This window comes from Amborella trichopoda, chromosome 3, assembly GCF_054954075.1.
Source record: "Amborella trichopoda isolate Santa Cruz 75 chromosome 3, AtrichopodaSantaCruz75HAP2 v2.0, whole genome shotgun sequence".
Lineage (NCBI taxonomy): Eukaryota > Viridiplantae > Streptophyta > Magnoliopsida > Amborellales > Amborellaceae > Amborella > Amborella trichopoda.
The window spans coordinates 26,316,775-26,336,677 of NC_142338.1; the positions used below are offsets into that span (position 1 = coordinate 26,316,775).

General features: G+C 34.3%; 1 protein-coding gene across 1 annotated transcript in view; it reads left to right on the forward strand.

The window, feature by feature from the left end:
• Positions 1-3,042, forward strand: part of LOC18437332 (uncharacterized protein ycf23) — a 33,302-nt gene extending 30,260 nt beyond the window's left edge. Inside the window, exons 8-9 of the mRNA XM_011626213.3 lie at positions 2,336-2,458; positions 2,781-3,042. Of these exons, the coding sequence (XP_011624515.1) occupies positions 2,336-2,458; positions 2,781-2,909 (252 nt within the window). The 3' untranslated portion in view covers positions 2,910-3,042. The remainder of the gene's footprint in view (positions 1-2,335; positions 2,459-2,780) is intronic.
• Positions 3,043-19,903: the final 16,861 nt, after the last annotated feature.

A 19,903-nucleotide genomic window follows, 5' to 3' on the forward strand; every position in this document is an offset into this window, starting at 1 on the left:
TGGTCCATCAGAGTTGGCCAATAAATAAAAGGAATATGGATCTAGTTTGTGGATTATAGGTTCCTCTCGAGGATGGTCATGCCTCACATAGCCATGTGCACATTATTACAATGGTGTAGGGGGGCTCTCTTTAGCACATGTATAAGTCTTAACTTAATGTATCGTTTCTCATATATACGACTATCATATGTACATGCCATGCAGTGGTAATGTTGAGAAGTTTTCCCTTGCCTTCACAAGCCACCAACTATACATGAGATCGACTACCTCCTGGCTAACCACCTTGGGTATCCCTTCGACCTGAACAAGGGCTAACCCTGCAAACCTTCCACTATTGTGCCTTGTGCCCAGGACTGCAAGGATTTGGACTCAACTTCTTGGCCTAGACCGCCCAAGTGTGTGAATCATTGGTCACAATGGAGCATGCCTCTCAGGTCACATATGGAGCACACTCCCAATGTGGTATACTATAATTATAAGTTTTTACATGCTCTCAAAGTCTTTGAAGGACACATATCCCAGTAGGAGGTACAAGTTTGAAAGTTCTTCATATGGTCGAAGAACTGGGGTTAACTTTAGAGCAGAGCATTCCCTCTAAAGTGCAAGTGTTTCAGTGTTGCTCTGAGTTTGAGTGCTTTCCTATGCATAACTAGGAAAAAGACAATCTAGGAGGGCTTTTTGCAATTGCAAAGCAAAAGTGTAAGATGGCTTTTTGCAGCTGCGAAGCATGTCTAAGAGTTCTTTCCTCATCAAGCAAACCCCTCTCAAACTTGTCATTTGAAGTCACAAGAAGACCCCCTGAACATTTGAAAGTAGCAAATGAGTGCCCTTATCTGATCTACAATCTTCCTCATTAATATGAGCTAGCACTGAGCTACTGGGCTTGATCCCTAATGTGCTCCACTTCCTCAGTTTGGGGGACCAGTGTACTGACATTAAGGGTCACCCCCTTGACTTTCAAAAACTGAGAAAGTTGACTATGGATCCTTGATAAAGAAAAAATATTCTTCAGGTGTGAGACTTGTCAATGTTGTTATAGTGTTTTAGTATTATCCACTTCCTGCAATAATCAAGAGGGCAATGATTTTTTGGTCAACACTGTGGTTGTTAGTATATGACAAGAACTGGTGAAAATTAGTTTTCTGTACAAAGATCATTGGGGTTCAGCATGTTTCCATCTTTCTGATCGAATGTGAAACCTGATCGAAGAGACATTAGGTGATTCTTAAATAAAGTTTATCATCCATGCCATGCCTATGCACATGCACACACATTCACAAATATGTATGTGGATGTGTGTATGTATAACTGGAAGCAAACGCCTGAACAGATGCTACAGCAATTGAGGTCTCATTATCAAGCCTGTATCTCTCTATGCATGATGAAACAATGGGCAACGACCCAAAATAAGAAAATGAAACATGAACATCGTAAACCAAATTTGAGCTTTCCAAATGAAGCCTGCCTCTCTTTCTCTCTCTCTCCACATGGAAGGTACCATGATGGGTAATAACTCTCTCTTTCTCTCTCTCTTTCTTTCTCTCTCTCTCTCTCTCTTTTTCTTTCTCTCTCTCTCTCTCTCTCTCTCTCTCTCTCTCTTTTTCTCTCCACATGGAGGTACCATGATGGTAATATCTCTCTCTCTCTCTCTCTGTCTCTCTCTCTCTACCTACATGGAAGTTACCATGATGGGTAATGCCAAAAGTGAACATGAACTGACAAAGCAAGAAACAAAAAGGACCCACTTATCAGCAGTTGTCTATATTTTGTTAACCACTATTAATTTAAAATGTGTTTCACCTCAAGGCCTCGTCCAAATGAGCCTTTTGCTGGATACTTAGACTTGAGGTGATTGCACTTTTTAGCAAATTGGAGCTTAGGTGATACTGCTATTAATGTGAGGCATATTTCTATCCTTTCACTTTGCTCTTTGTTGATGGAAAAGATAACTTACAAAATGTCAAAATAATTATGTTTATACAGGGTGTTTGGTCCTTGTAACCAAATTATACTGTACACAAAACACAAATGATTAAGGGAAATTTAATACGAAGTGTCTAAACAACCACTGCTTATTGAAAAGCTGTAGTATCATGTGATCTATTGTGTACTCTGCGCCCACATGGAAGAGAAGCATTATATTCTGATGTTTATCAAGTATGATAACTAGTCAACTACTAATTATTCTGGATCTACCTTTTTCCAGTAAGTTGACATTGAGAAACAGACAATGTTTTTCTTCTTTTTGAGGACCTTACAAGTTTATTTTATGTTTCTAATGAACATCCATAAATTCTGACTGCTAAATAAATGGATAATGGTTTTTGTTGTTTAGGCTACCCCCACTTTAGCAGCTGCATATTCCATATCACGAGCTGTCAAAATTCCTGTTATATGTTCATCTGGATTGAGTGCAGTTACAGCACCTATGGCCTTGGCAGCAGGAGCATCTGGTGTGGTATGCTTCTTCTGTAAACCTTTGTATTTCAGCAATTAGTATCAGGCCATTGACAGTTAGATCTTTAATATCAATTAAATTGAAAATTTTGAGGTGGCATCTAATGAGGCCGAGATCCATAGTGGGGAATCCACCCTTTGTTTCATTTTAATAACAACCAGGACACTTGTTATCATAGAGACTTAATTCTAACCAGAATGCAAAATCTAAAGTGTGATTCAGTGTTCATGTTCACATTAAAAATTCCAAACTAAGCGATGCATTCTTTTGAATGCTGTAGCTAAAATGCAATGGCACAGTCATATGTTCCTTTTTGATGCAGGGAGTTGGTTCGGCGGTGAACAAGTTGAATGATGTGGTTGCCATGATTGCAGAGGTCAGAAGCATAGCAGATGCCATTGGGCTGCCGGTGAAATCTCCAGCTGGAGATGTTAGAAGTGTTCATTTCTAGACTTGTAAATTTCATAATCTTGGCCAAGTCTCGTTAAGATATACAATCTTTTTATAACTTTGATTGTGCAAGGTGACTACATGGGCCAAAATTTCTTGCTCAAATATGTCTAATAATTGTTCTTCGTTTCCTCTGTTTTTGTGTTTGGTAACTGTGGCAGTAGCTTGTGTGATTTGTGGTCTGTGCTGGTAGAGAATTAATCGGAATAACTAAGAAAAAGTAAGAGATTATGCATTTCCAGTAATGCTCAGTGGAATGTTTATTCATTGCCCATAAATCTAAAGTCAATCGGGCGAGTTACTCCGACTCATCCGGTTAATCACATTGACCATATCTCAAGTACCTTGGTCGCGTTGATTTGTTGACCACTGCTGCATTTATTGTCATATCTATGAGGTCAACAATATTCTGTAAGTTCCATTCCACGACAAGTACACATCCTACCTTGAATCCAAGAAGGTATATTAAGATGTGGTTGGCTATAAACTATTGGTATTGTTTTTGGATGGATGAGAGGTGAGCCATACTGTTTTTCTATATCTATTCTATTTTTTTGAAAGTTTCTTCTATATCTGTTCTACAAACAAGCTTTTATCCAGTTATTGACTATTTCAGGTAGCCCATCGCTTTGGTTTTTGGAGGTTGATCACACTGATTATTTTGAACTATGTATTATGCATATTGAAAACTTTGCTCTAAATAAGTTTGAGTAATATTTGCAGTTTCATGATATATAAGTTGATTCACAAGGCATTTGAGATTTTATAGTCCTTAGAGAATAATGTTATATGGATCAATTATGATCTTTATGAGAAAGCCAAATGAAATAAGGAAGAGTTTATGTAAGGTGCCAACCTTATACTATAAGAATAAGGTGCACCTAAAAAATCCACTAAAGAAAGTTTTTTGTATGTTGGAAACCCTAAAATCAATTGTCTCAACCCCGAGATTCATAGACATGAAAATAGAAGAGTTTTTGTCTTAAAAATGGTTCATCCTCAATTTTATAGGGTTGCAAAGTTGTGTACTATTAACGAAAGTAACGTATGCAATGAACCACCTTTTTAATATGGGTACACATAATAGGAAGGAAAACATTGTACCCAATATTGTATCAAAAAATAAGTGCGGTTTTATAAAATCCATGAATAACTAAACAACCCAACAAAACCCAAAGCAACAACCAACTCAATTGAAACTGTGACGGTGCGTGCAAAAAAGAACGACTTTGCAATAGGAAAAAGTGACGGTGTTTACGAAAACGAAGCAAATAATGAGAGAGAAATAGGGACCACGATCAAGAGAGACGAAACAACCTTGGTGAGCAATAGATCGCTACTGATAGATCGGTCTGCTCTTATTCCATGTTAGAAATTGTATTTTCTGTATCTTTGGGTTTTAAGCCCCTATCGAAAATGTATTTTAGAGCATCTCCAAATAAAAACAAGGAAGAAACTATAATTTTATATTTTCTACTATAATTTTATATTTTCTACTTTATGTAGAAAAGTAAAGTTATAAAGAAATCTAAATAATAAAATTTTGGTAAAAAATAGGATGAATTTTTTTATGCTTAAATATAAAAATAAGTCATAAATGAAAGGGAAAAGTTTATATAAGGTTGCAACCTTGAAATGTAGAACTATGGATAGACCCCAAAAATCCATCGAAAAAGGTTGTTCTAATGTTGAAAAACCCTATGATTAATCATCTCGACATTAAGATGTACGACTATGAAACATAAAAAGATTTTGGGTCTCATAAAAAGTGCATCTATAGAACTAAATAAAAAAGTACAAAGTACAAGTTACAATCTTAGAATAAAATACTTACATAGAAATAGTCTAAGCACACATGACACCAGCATACCACACCAGTACACTCTAAACTCTTACAATCTTCTGGAGAGAGAGAGAGAGAGAGAAACAAGGAGAGAGAGAGAGTAAGGGAAGAAAGCAAAGCAAACTCAAGTAAACTCTCCGATATGACTTCTTCTAAGGAGAGGTCCCCTGTTTATAGCCTCGGACCTCAGATTTCATATATTCTGCTTTTCTTGAACACAGATGTCGGTCCATTGATATCTTGCCACGTAAAAAGGCAAAGGAATATTGGTCCACTGATATTTTGCCACGTAAAAAGGTGAAGGGTAGTGGATGTCGGTGGTGCTTACCACGTGGAAAGGTAAATGTAGGTGGTGTCAGTGGTGCTTGCTACATGGAAAGGTAAATTCTGTTGGCAAGATTTTAACCATAGGATAAAAGTATTTGGCCCCGTGGCTGAGTATAATGGAGTCGTACCGGCCTTGAAATTAATTGAGCGGTTGAAGCACTCCAGCACTATCATCTTCATTTTGGTGCCTTTCATTTTCACTTATTGACATAAAGTCTTCATCATCATCGAACATAGATAGCAGCTACCTTTTAAGCTCTTTTTTTGATAATTTAGGATTTTCAGATTGTAGAAGTCTTAAGTATGAGGGTATTCCAGTAGGTTGACCAACTCTTGGTGTATTATTAACCTTTATTTTTATAATTTTGATAGCCTCGGGAACTAAGTCTTTAATATCAAAACTGTCCCACCATTTTATTTACACATTTCTTTCAAGATGGGGGATATAGTCCCAATTTTCATTATCTTTTGTAACAAAATTGGTCAACCTGAGTATCCATAGGATTTCATATCACGTGGTAAAACGAATTAATATTTTAAGTCTCGACCAATTTCTACTGGCTGCCTGGAATTTAGACGAGGAGCATTATAATGGTTGCGGATAAATGTTTGGGGAGGGACCCAGTACAACATCCATTTTTTGAACCATGAAGGAATTTCTTGGAGCGCTTCATTAAGCCTGAACATGATAAACCAGCTATGGGTGCTCTGCTTATTTTGAAGTAAAAGAGTCTTTTCCCATGCCTCAATAAAACCGTAATAATTGTAACTCTTAATTTTATAATAATTTTGTCTAAAATATCGAGGTTTAAGGGGATCAAATCCCCAGTCTTTGTAGGCGAAAATTTTTTTTATTCTAAATTTAGAATAGGCAACCTCGTAATGTCCTCTGTATTTTCGGCCGATTTCTACTTATCCTGTTTCTTTTAGGATCGTTTCCTAAAAGATTTGTGGTTTAAATTCATCTCTTGGATGCATATGATTCACTAGGTAAATTTTTCATCTAGATTAAGATGAAGATGGATGCTATCAATTGGTATAATAGGGAAATACGATTTTTCCCAATATTCCGAATTTCCAGTAGACTGTATTAAGTCTTCAGAGGCACTAGGATTATTTTCTTTATTGTTGGCATGTCTTGAGGCCTCGCGTGGAGTATGTATCTTTCCCTTGGACTCCCTGTAAGAATTCGCGTGTTAAAAAGTCAAGTAGAGAGTTAGTATTTTCACCTATGTGTTGAATATCAAAATCGAAGGTGGCTAATATTGTCTTCCATCTTGCAAATATCTGTTTTAAGACTAAGATTTTATCATCCTTCTCAATAATATCTTTGGCTGCTTTGCAGTCTATTCTGATTAAGAACTTTTGGATTAAAAATATCATCTTCAAATTTTAGAACACAACAAACAATAGAGATGATTTCTTTTTATTGTAGAATAATTCTTTTGAGTGTCATTCCATTTTTAGACATAAATCTTACTAATTGTTCATTTTTTAAGTAAGGCATTTTTTGTTTTAAAATGCCTCCAAAACCAATTTCAAATACATCAGTCTCTATAATTTTAAAAGCTTTAGGAGTATAGCACAATCTTTTGCAAGGTCTTTGTAAAAGTCAGAAATATAATTAAGACTTCTAAAAAATCTTTGTAATTGAGTTATATCTCTGATTTCATTAGGGCATTGCCCTATCGATAGGAATAATAGAATGGTTATGGATATTGTGACCTAAAAATCGAATTTTTGTTTAGAATAATTGGATTTTCTTCCCAGACAAGACCAATCCTGCAGTTTTAGTTGCCTGCAAAAAGATTGTAAGATGCTTCCAATGCTGTTCAATAGAATCATAATAAAACTTACTCTAGCAGTTCAAAAAATAAAATTAAAGGTGAGAGAATTACCATGCCTTGCACTTGCCTATCCTAAAGCTTTTAAAATTCTAGAGACTGATGCATCTAAAATTGGTTTTGGAGGTATTTTAAAACAAAAATTGTCTGACTTAAAAAATGAACAATTAGTAAGATTTATGTCTAAAAAATGGAATGACACTCAAAAGAATTATTCTACAATAAAAAAGGAAATCCTCTCTGGTGTTTGTTGTGTTCTGAAATTTGAAGATGATATTTTAACCAAAAGTTCTTAATCAGAACAGACTGTAAAGCAGTCAAAGATGTTATTGAGAAAGATGTTAAAATCTTAGTCTCAAAACAGATATTTGCAAGATGGCAAGCCATATTAGCCACCTTCGATTTTGATATTCAATACATAGCAGGAAATACTAACTCTCTACCTGACTTTTTAACACACGAATTCTTCCAGGGAGTCCAAGGGAAAGATACATACTCTAGGCAAGGCCTCAAGATAAGCCAACAATAAATAGTCCTAATGCCTCTGAAGACTTAATATAGTCTACTGGAAAATCAGAATATTGGAAACAATCGTATCTCCCTATTATGCCAATTGATAGCATCCATCTTCATCTTAATCCAGATGAAAAATTTACATAGTGAATCATATGCATCCAAGAGATGAATTTAAACCACAAATATTTCATCAAACGATCCTAGAAGAAATAGGATCAGTAGAAATCGGCCGAAAATACAGAGGACATGACATGGTTGCCTATTCTAAATTTAGAATAAAAAAAATTCTCACCTACAAAGACTGGGGATTTGATCCCCTTAAACCTCGATATTTTAGACAAAATTATTTTAAAATTAAGAGTTACAATTATTATGATTATATTGAGGCATGGGAAAAGACTTTATTACTTCAAAATAAGCGGAGCACCCATAGCCAGTTTATCATGTTCAGGCTTAATGAAGCCCTTCAAGAAATTCCTTCATGGTTCAAAAAGTGGATGTAGTACTGGGGTCCCTCCCTAGACATTTTTTATGCAACCATTACAATGCTCCTTGTCTAAAGTCCAAGCAACCAATAGAAATTGGTCAAGACTTGAAATATTAATTCGTTTTACCACCTTATTTGAAATCCCATGGATACTTAGGTGGACGTATTCTGTTACAGAAGATGATGAAAATTGTGACTATATCCCCCTTCTTGAAAGAAATGTGCAAAAAAAATGGTGGAACAGTTTTGCTATTAAAGACTTAGTTCCGAGACTATCAAAATTATAAAAATAAAGGTTAATACACCAGAACTTGGTCAGCCTACTGGAACAGCCTCATACTTAAGGCTTCTACAATATGAAAATCCTAAATTATCAAAAGAAGAGCTTAAAAGATAGCTGCTATCTATGTTCGATGATGACGAAGACTTTATGTCAATAAGTGAAGATGAAATGCACCAAAATGAAGATGATAGTGCTGGAGCGCTTCCACCAATCAATTAATTCCAAGGCCTGTACGACTCCATTATATTAGGACACGTGGCCAAATACTTTTATCCTATGGTTAAAATCTTGCCAACAGAATTTACCTTTCCATGTAGCAAGCACCACCAACACCATCGACATTTACCTTTCCACATGGTAGGCACCACCGACACCACCGACATCCACTATCCTTCGCCTTTTTACGTGGCAAGATATCAATGGACTGACATTCTTTTACCTTTTTACGTGGCATGATATCAATGGACCGAGATCAGAGTTCAAGAAAAGCATAATATATGAAATCTGAGGTTTGAGGCTCTAAACAGGGGACCTCTCCTTAGAAGAAGGCATCTCAGAGAGTTTACTTGAGTTTGCTTTGCTTTCAACCCCTACTCTCTCTCTCTCCTTGTTTTTCTCTCTCTCCCCCTCTCTCTCTCTCTCTCCAGAAGATTGTAAGAGTTTAGAGTGTGCTAGTGTGGTGTGCTGGTGTCCTGTGTGCTTAGACTGTTTCTATATTAGTATTTTATTCCAAGATTGTAACCTGTACTTTGTACTTTTTTAGTTTGTTTTATAATTAGTTGCTTAATATTTTGTCTTTAATCCTTATTCTATTTACTTCATTTTATGTTCTTTGATTTATTCCTTATTCCACTTGACGTACTCAATAATTTGGTATCAGAGCCAATCTGATCCATCTTAGATAAACAGTTTTTGTATCAGAACTCTGTCCAAGTCCTGATAAAATATTGTACATCAAAGTCGATAGTAATAAGCTACCATAAGTCGCCAAAATCGTGAACAGTGCCGAAGACAGGCCATTAATTCATTGACTCAGTTGACTTGCGTGCGTAATTACATTATTGACTCGATGACAGGATTTTCCAGACTCGGTTCTAAAAGGTCTGATACTGAGGCCAGTTCATCTGGTAGCTCAGTAAGGAATTTTGAAGAAATTGTTATTGCCAACATAGAAAATGACTTAAACAAATGAAATATTTTTAAGGTATCTACTTTTGAAATATATAGTAAGGGAACTTTTGAATTCAGAAGTGATTATGCAATTAAAATTGAAGAAGAAACCAAATCTGTCTTAAATACTGAGACTGCCATTAATTTATTAAACAAAGACCGCATTGAAGAATTAAAAGAATAAAATATAATTATCTACACATTGGTCTTGTTCAAGTTGGTACTAAGCCCTTAACCAGGGCTGAGCTTCAAAACTGCTATCGTCTTATGTTTAAGAGATAGTAGGCATAGACAGTTTATGGACTCCTTATTAAGAGCTGTTGAATCCAGTCTCTGCGAGGGACCATTTTAGTTTAACTGCTTCCCAGGATTCCCTGTTTCCTTAACTCTCATATTTTTAAAGTCCTTACTCTCAACCTCTTAACCAATGGTTTTGACATGAATGCTGGGTCACAAAATATAGTTGTTACCTATAAGGTCTGCTATAAGGCTATGACCACTATCTGTCCTAATGTTAGAAGAATTGACTCTAAGGGTCAGACTACCGTTTTCTAGACTAATGTTGAAAAGTCTAATTTAATCATCCCTAGAACTATTTCATGGGATCAGGTGAATCTACCTGAAAGATGGACCTTACCATGTGCTGTCCCTCCTAAGCCTATACAAAATCAGGAAATCAGCCAAATAACCTGGTATGCTGAATCAAAACAAGAGCCCTAGGCAGCCTCCAAGAATGTCCTTTAGTTCTAGATCATCTAAGATGCCTAAACCCTTGAGAATCTCTTTGTCCTCTGTGCCACAGAGAGAAGCTGAAAAAGGGAAAAATAGATACAGTTCCAATATCCCTGAAGGGTCTGTTAATATACATGAAGTTGAAAAATTCGAAATCAACTACAAACTCTTAAGGCAAGATTTTTACTCGGAAGAAAATAGGGAAATTAGAGAATGGTTTCTTAAACATGGCAAACCCCTCAAGAAATTCCTTGATGACGAATATATCAGGACAATGATAAAGAACAAAATTAATGTAAGGTTCTTTACCTGGTTGAAATATTATATGGACTCAAAAGGTATAAAATTTCCTGATAACTTGTATACTCCTAAAATTAGGAATCCTACAACTATTGCCACCCCTACAAAAATATATAAAACTTATAGAACTCCAAATGGAGATCAGGAAAGTATCCATCCTCCTAAAGCTGCCGTTGATTTATTTAAATCTAAGGCTATTCCTTATAAACAGACCTATACCCCTAAAGATGAGGGGATGTTACAAAGACACACAAATTTAGAGTCTTTCAAATGCTCGCAAATTGCAAGGCATGGTAATTCTCTCGCCTTTAATTTTATTTTTTGAACAGCTAGAGTATGTTCATTCCCCCATTCTGAAAAATTCGTTTTTAAGCGATCATAGAGTATAACACAATCTTTTGCAAGGTCTTTGTAAAACTTAGAAATATAATTAAGACTTCCCAAAATCTTTGTAATTGACTTCTATATTTGATTTCATCAGGGCAATGTTGTGCAAAATTGATTGCCCTATTCATAGGAATAATAGAATGGTTATGATATTACCTAAACACCGAATTTTTGTTGGGGATAATTGGATTTTCTTCTCAAACAAGACCAATCCTGCATTTTTAGTTGCCTGCAAAGAGATCGTAAGATGCTTCCAATGCTTTTCTATAGAATCAGAATAAATTAACACGTCATCAATATAGACGATCATAAATTGGGTAAATGGTGTAAATATATCATTTATGATATGTTGGAATTCAGAGGGAGTATTTTTTAATCCAAATGGCATTGCATTCCATTTATAATGCCCGAATGGAACAGTAAAAGCAGTTTTATATTTATCTTTTTCAGCAGTTTGAATTTGCCAGAATCCGGACTTCATATCAAAGTTAGAAAATATTTGTGCTTCATAGAGACGATTAAGCAAATCCCTTTTATTAGGGATTGGGTATCTAATCCATCTTTAAGCTTTATTTAAGGGCTTGTAGTTAATAACAAGTCTTGGTACTCCTCATTTTTTTTCAGAGGGTTTTTCAACATAAAAGGTAGGACAACTCCAGGTTGAATAAGACTTTCGAATTAAGTTTTTATTAAGAAGGTCTTGGATTTCTTTTTTACAAATTTCCAATAGTCGGTTACTCATTTGAATTGGTCTAGATTTGGTAGGGATGAATTTTTCATTAAAATCAGGCTCATAAGGTAGTTCTATGATATGTTTCTTTCTTTCCCAAAAAGCATTTGGAATGTCAGCACAAATTTCCTTTTCAAGTCTATTTCTAAACTGCACAATTTTCCCTTGGATTGAAGGACTATTAATCTTCTCGTTCAATTGTTTGGTTACAATTTATTTTTTAAACGTATTGAGTAAAGATTCTTTATTCTTTTTTAAGACCATAATTTGATTTATTTCTTTTAATTTTGGTTTATCAATAAATTCAAATTTGACTTTATGACCTTGGATCTCAGATTCTATTCTTGAAGAGTCTTAAGATTTTATAGGATAAAGAAGATTTAGGAAGGGAGTACCTAAAGTTATTTATTGGGCTAGACCTTTTACCATCATGAATGACATTAGGAAGCAAGCTTCGTTGTTACAAATAGCTGCTTCAGAAAGTTTATAATTGATTAAAAGCCTTCTACCATTGGCAGTATTTAAGACTTGGGTAGTCTTGTCAAAGAATCTTGAAGGAACAAGTCTTTCATTGATGCAATTAAGATCAACACCTGAATCAATAAGAGTTATAGCAGAAAAACAGTATTCTTTGGAGACAACAATTGTAACCTTGGTATGCCATTTTTGAGTAAACATTATTTACCATGTTAATATAATTTAGTTGGTTAAGATTAATTTTTTCAATTGTGTTAACAATCTCATCTTCATCTTGTTTTTGTATATTCTCAAATTCATTTATTAGATTCTCAGGTGATTGTGGATTCTCTATACTAGGAGTTTCTAGTATAGTTACTCTATTATTAAGAGCTTGTAATTCTTCTTTTAAATTTATTATTTCAAACGTTAGTTCGGAAATAGTAGTCTATCAATTATTTGTTTGAGATCATAAGTAGGTTTAAAGACTTGACTTTCAGTCTTTTCTTTAGCAAGGTATTTAACACGTGCATCTCTTTTTTCAAGTGGGTCAATAATTTTATCAATTATATCTAAAACCATATTTTGTTCTTCAGTAAGCATATTGAGACGAAGGCCTTGTATATTTAACAAGGCTTTATAATGATCACATTTACAGTCGTCTTTAGCTTCACTAGTATCAGAAGTTTCAGTGTTGATATCAAAAACTTCATCTCCTGAGTCTGTCTCATAAATAGATAAGTCCTCATCAGAAGAGTTTGCTATAAGGATGATTTGTTGTAATTGTCTTCTTAGTCCATCAAAAATTTCATTAATTTTTTGTTTGTCCTACATGTATTTGCATAATGCCCATGATGGCCACTTCCTTACCTGAATTTAATATTTTCCTTTTTTGATTTCTATGATATTTTCTGTTTTTCTTATACTCACTTATTTTAGAGTCATTCTTATATTTTTTGGAGTGAGTTTTTTCAGGAAAGGGATAATGACCAAATTGTTCACAAAAGTCTCCCATTTCTCTTTTGCCAGTGATCTTTTGTTTTTCAAGCTCTCTTAAGCTTGAGGTTAGTACAAAGTTCCAAACCGGTGGCGCAAATCTCATTATTAAGCTGGCCTAGAGTATAATTTTCATAAGGGATTTCCTTTCTTCCATTAGCATTTTTTAGCATGGTTTTGACATTTTCTCTGAATAGAGCTGGGAGTCCATTCAAGAATTGAGACTTCTAATGTATATCTCTAGCATCATTTCTGGTGAGCAATGAGTATGAAAAACATCTTTGTACCATTTATAATGAAAGAGATCAGAACATTTGAGGTTCTCTCAAAGTTCTCTGGTCCTTTCATTCCAGACAGAACTATCTCTTATGAAATGTAGAGCAATAGTATAAATTAGTGTATTGACACAATCATCATCTTGAAAAGGTATTTTTTGTTTAACACCTTGATTATAGATGGTGGTAAGGGTTTGTTGTTTAGCATTTAGGACAATATTTCTCTCATCATCTCTTAGATAGAAGTCCCACCATCCTTTTAGTTGCCCTATAAATCTATTGATTATAAATCTAGCAATGTGGGGGTCTCTATTTCCATGGTTAGCATATGCCTGAGCATACATAATCATATGCTTGATTAAGTTCATCTTTTGATATTTCGACAGAGCATCAATATTCCATTCTATTATAGATCTTCTATCATATTGGACAGCATTTTAAAATATATCTTCTTCATATTGAAGATGGACAGGAGAAGGCCTAGGGTAATACATTTTTGAAGTAGCAGTAGGCTTGGTCTTTGTTCCATAGTTTATCCTATTAATCTGGTCAGGTTGATCAAGTTTAAGGATTTCTTCATTGCTAATGTCTTCAAGCAAGTTTGCAGCTGGACTTTTATCTTCATTTTTGCTACTTTTTTCATCACTTATTTTAAGAGTAGCAAGTCTCTTAACCAATTCATCAAAGAATTCATCCGCCTCTTTGAGGGTTGGTCCAAGTTTAAAAGTTTTATTGGAAAGAGGAATAGCAGGTTTGAATAAGACGGGTTTAAGTTTCTCTTTTTCCTCAAGAGGTTGGATTTGTGTTGAAGTAGAGGGCCTATTATTTGGGCTTTCTTTTATTCTTGTAGTTTGTTGACCTATACTTTGTAAGAATAGATTAGTATAATTATTCTATTCAATCAGATGATTAATACTCTCTAAATTTGTGGGTCTTTTTATAACATCCCCTCATCTTTAGGGGTATAGGTCTGTTTATAAGGAACAACCTTAGATTTAGGTAAATCAACGGCTGCTTTAGGATGATGGTACTTTTCTGATCTCCATTTAGAGTTTTGTAAGTTTTATATATTTATGTAAAGATGGCAATAGTTGCAGGATTCCTAATTTTAGGAGTATATAAGTCAGCAGGAAATTTTTACCTTTTGAGTCTATAAAATATTTCAACCAGGTAAAGAACCTTATATTAATTTTGTTCTTTAACATTGTCCTGATATATTCGTCATCAAGGAATTTCTTGAGGGGTTTGCTATGTTTAATAAACCATTCTCTAATTTCCCTATTTTCTTCAGAGTAAAAATCTTGCCTTAAGAGTTTGTAATTGATTTCTATTTTTTCAACTTCAAGCATATTAACAGACCTTTCAGGGATATTGGAACTGTATCCCATGTTAGAAAAAGTTGGTCCTTGGAAGCCATCAGAATCTTTATCATTCTCTGTTGAAGGGTTTTCTACCTTATAAGTAGGTTGGACAATTTGTTGATTTTTAAGCTAATCAAGCCCTTCTATGACTACATCTTTACAATTTTTCCCTTTTTCAGCTTCTGTTAGTGGCACAGAGGAGAAAGAGATTCTCAGGGGTTCAGGCATTCTAGATGATTCAGAACTAAAGGACATTCTTGGAGGCTGCTTAGGGTTCCTGTTTTGATTAAGCAAACTTCTAAGGAGATGAGAGAATTGAATTTCTACCTTTCCTTCAGTGTATTGGGTTATTTGACTGATTTCCTGATTTTGTACGGGTTAGGAGGGACAACACAGGATAAGGTCCATCTTTCAGGTAGATTCACCTGATCCCAGGAAATAGTTTTAGGGATGATTAAATTAGACTTTTGAACATTAGTCTAGAAAAGGGTAGTCTGACCCATAGAGTCAAATCTTCTAACAATAGGACAGATAGTGGCCATAACCTTATAGCAGACCCCATAGGTAACAACTATATTTTGTGACCCAGCATCCATTGCAAAACCATTGGTTAAGAGGTTGAGCGTAAGGACTTTCAAAATATGAGGGTCGATTAAGGAAACAGAGAATCCTAGGAAACAATTAAAATAAACTGGTCCCTCACAGAGACTGGATTCAACAGCTCCTAATAAGGAGTCCATAAACTGTTTATGAGAGGATAGCAGTTTGAAGCCCAGCCCTGGTTAAGGGCCTAATACCAACTTGAACAAGACCAATGTGTAGATAATTATATTTTTTTCTTTTAAATTCTTCAATGCGGTCTTTGTTTAATAAATTTATGGTAGTCTCAGTATTTAAGACAAATTTGGTTTCTTCTTCAGTTTAAATTGCATAATCACTTATGAATTCAAAAGTTCCTTTACTATATATTTCAGAAGTAGAGACCTTAGGAATATTCCAATTGTTTAAGTCCTTTTTTATGTTGGCAATAGCAATTTCTTTAGAACAATCTTCTGGAAAATTTTCTATGTTGGCAATAACAAACAGTCTAAGCACATAGGACACCAACACACCGCACCAGCACATTCTAAACTCTTACAATCTTCTGGAGAGAGAGAGAGAGAGAGAGAGAGAGAAAGAGAGAGAGAGAGAGAGAGAGAGAGAGAGAGAGAGAGACAAAACAAGGAGAGAGAAAGAGTAGGAGAAGAAAGCAAAGCAAACTCAAGCAGACGCTTCGAGATGCCTTCTTCTAAAGAGAAGTCCCCTCTTTATAGCCTCGGACTTCAGATTTCATATATTATTCTTTAATTGAACGCGGATGTTGGTCCATTGATATCTTGCCATGTAAAAAGGTGAAGGAATGTCGGTCCATCGATATCTTGCCACTTAAAAAGCCGAAGGGTAGTGGATGTCGGTGGTGCTCACCATGTGGAAAGGTAAATGTCGGTGGTGTCGGTGGTGCTTGCTACGTGGAAAGGTAAATTCTGTTGGCAAGATTTTAACCATAGGATAAAAGTATTTGGCCACGTGTCCTAGAATAATGGAGTCGTACCGGCCTTGGAATTAATTGAGTGGTGGAAGCACTTCAGCACTATCATCTTCATTTTGGTGCCTTTCATCTGCACTTATTGACATAAAGTCTTCATCATCATCGAACATAGATAGCAGCTATCTTTTAAGCTCTTCTTTTGATAATTTAGGATTTTCATATTCTAGAAGCCTTAAGTATGAGGTTGTTCCAGTAGGTTGACCAAGACTTGGTGTATTAACCTTTATTTTTATAATTTTGATAGTCTTGGGAACTAAGTATTTAATATCAAAACTGTCCCACCATTTTATTTGCACATTTCTTTCAAGATGGGGGATATAGTCCCAATTTTCATCATCTTTTGTAACAGAATAGGTCCACCTGTGCATCCATGGGATTTCATATAAGGTGGTAAAACGAATTAATATTTTAAGTCTCGGCCAATTTCTATTGGCTGTCTGGAATTCAGACAAGGAGCATTGTAATGGTTGCGGATAAATGTCTGGGGAGTAACCCAGTACAACATCCATTTTTTGAACCATGAAGGAATTTCTTCGAGGGCTTCATTAAGCCTGAACGTGATACACCAGCTATGGGTGCTCTGCTTATTTTGAAGTAATAGAGTCTTTTCCCATGCCTAAATATAATAGTAATAATTGTAACTCTTAATTTTAGAGTAATTTTGTCTAAACTATCGGGGTTTAAGTGGGTCAAATCCTTTGTCTTTGTAGGCCAGTATTTTCTTTATTTTAAATTTGGAATAGGCAACCATGTCATATCCTCTGTATTTTCGGCCGATTTGCACTGATCCTGTTTCTTTTAGGATCATTTCGCATAAGATTTGTTGTTTAAATTCATCCCTTTGATGCATATGATTCACTAGGTAAATTCTTGCGCTTTCATCTAGATGAAGATGGATGCTATCAATTGGCATAATAGTGAGATACGATTTTTTCCAATATTATGAATTTTTTAGTAGACTGTATTAAGTCTTCAGAGACACTAGGACTATTTTATTTATTGTTGTCCTGTCTTGAGGCCTCGCCTGGAGTATGTCTTGAGGCCTCGCCAGGAGTATGTATTTTATTTAAAAAGTCAGGTAGAGAATTAGTATTTCCTGCTATGTGTTGAATATCAAAATCGAAGGTGGCTAATATGGCCTGCAATCTTGCAAATATCTATTTTGAGATTAAGATTTTAACATCCTTCTCAATAACATCTTTGGTTGCTTTGCAGTCTGTTCTGATTAAGAACTTTTGGTTAAAATATCATCTTCAAATTTTAGAACACAACAAACAATCGAGAGGATTTCCTTTTTTTATTGTAGAATAATTCTTTTGAGTGTCATTCCATTTTTTAGTCATAAGTCTTACTAATTGTTTATTTTTTAATTTTGTTTTAAAATACCTCCAAAACCAATTTCAGATACATCAGTCTCAATAATTTTAAAAGCTTTAGAATGAGGAATTGCAAGGCATGATAATTCTCTCGCCTTTAATTTTATTTTTTGAACTTCTAGAGTTTGTTCCTGCCCCCCATTCTGGAAATTTCTTTTTTAAGCGATCATAGAGTATAGCACAATCTTTTGCAAGGCCTTTGTAAATGTCAGAAATATAATTAAGACTTCCCAAAAATCTTTGTAATTGAGTTCTATCTTTGATTTCATCAGGGAAATGTTGTGCAAAACTGATTGCCCTATCGATAGGACTAATAGAATGATTATGGATATTGTGACCTAAAAACAGAAGTTTTGTTTGGAATAATTGGATTTTCTTCCCAACCAATCTTGCATTTTTAGTTGCCTGCAAAAAGATCGTAAGATGCTTCCAATGTTGTTCTATAGAATCAAAATAAACTAACACGTCATCAATATAGATGATCATAAATTGGGTAAATGGTGTAAATAAATCATTCACCTTGGAGTTGTCCCGCCTTTTATATTGAAAAACCCGTTGAAAAAGAAAGAAGAGTACCAAGACTTGTTATTAACTACAAACCCTTAAATAAAGCTTTAAGATGGATTAGATACCCAATCCCTAATAAAAGGGATTTGCTTAATCGTCTCTATGAAGCACAAATATTTTTTAAATTTGATATGAATTCTGGATTCTAACAAATTCAAATTGCTGAAAAAGATAAATATAAAACTGCTTTTACTGTTCCATTCGGGCATTATGAATGTAATGTAATGCCATTTGAATCAAGAAATACTCCCTTTGAAAAACCCTATGATTGATCATCTCGACATTGAGATGTACGACTATGAAAAATAAAAAGATTTTGGGTCTCATAAATAGTGCATCGTACAACGTATTATCTACACCATTATTTTCAAAATTTCCATGTGTTTATAGATCTACTTGATTTTAACCATTTTTGAAATTTTAAAATTTATAATTAGATATAAAAATAGATTTTGAGATAATCCTAAGACCATTTTACTTCAAAATTATATATTATGATAAAATTTGAAGGTGCAGCTTAGTTGGATTGTTTAAGGTTGCAACCTTATGGAAACCACACCTTTTTAAAATCTTAGATTTAAAATTATGATTGAGAAACAAATAGCCCATAAACAATAATTTAAATAGAATTAAATAATATGATTTGGTGGGTGTCATAAGTAGCCCATCAAAAGAATAATATCCATCCCAAATAATAAAACAAAATCTAATGCTATCATACATGAAACATTAGAGATAACGAAAAATAGATGGACCAAAGGATTCACCAAAGAAAAACAAAGATGCATATAGAATTCAATGCAGTTCCCAAGAAATAAAAAACAAAACAATATTATTTGCATTAAATACTTTTTATTTAAAACAAATTTTTTTTTAAAACAATGTATATAATTTCTCAAAAATAAGGAATTTGGTTTTGAATGAAGTTTTAATATTCTTTACACTATGGTTAATATTAAAATTGTTTTTGGTAACTAATAATTACTTTTATATTTTCCCATCTTTTTCAAAAAAATTGAAAAATACCTCTAGGCACAAATCGATTCGTTGAAATCTATTTCTTTTCATTAATTTTCAAATTCATATGAATGATTTTAATCATTCTTGTTATGCTTTTCATATTTTAGTAGATTTTTTTTTTTATCATTTTTATTTTTTTCATCACTTTTTTGACCGTCCGAGACTTGCCTGGTTAGAACGGTTGAATCGGCCCGTTTACCTATTAGGACTATTAAACTGCTTTCAGGCCCATATTCGATTAACCGTTCCAGTTTGATTTTGTGAACACTGGTTAAGATTCATTGCTCGGATTTAGAGCCTGATTTGGAGGTCTAAAGAATTGGAAGTCTAAAGAATTAGTGAATAGACAAATTACTAAAAGTAATGAGTCTATTGCAGTTATGAGAGATCACTTATAGGAAGCACTGCTCGTAAAATCGCCCGATCTGACAGGTAACTGCCCAGTGGCCAGTTCTGGTTTTTGGCAGTTAGGGTGATCAACCGGTATTTAAAAAAAAAAAATTTCAAAAAAGTGTATATAAATTCTCAAAAATAAGGAATTTGATTTGTAATGCATTTTTAAATATTTTTTACATGGTGGTAAAGATGAAAAATTGTTTTGGTCATTAATACACCTTTTATATTTTCCTATCTTTTTTAGAAAATTTTAAAAATAGCCATTGGAGAATCTAAAATGGGTTAAAACCTATTTTTTTCATTAATTTTCAACTTCATTTGAATGTGTTTTGGTTTAATCA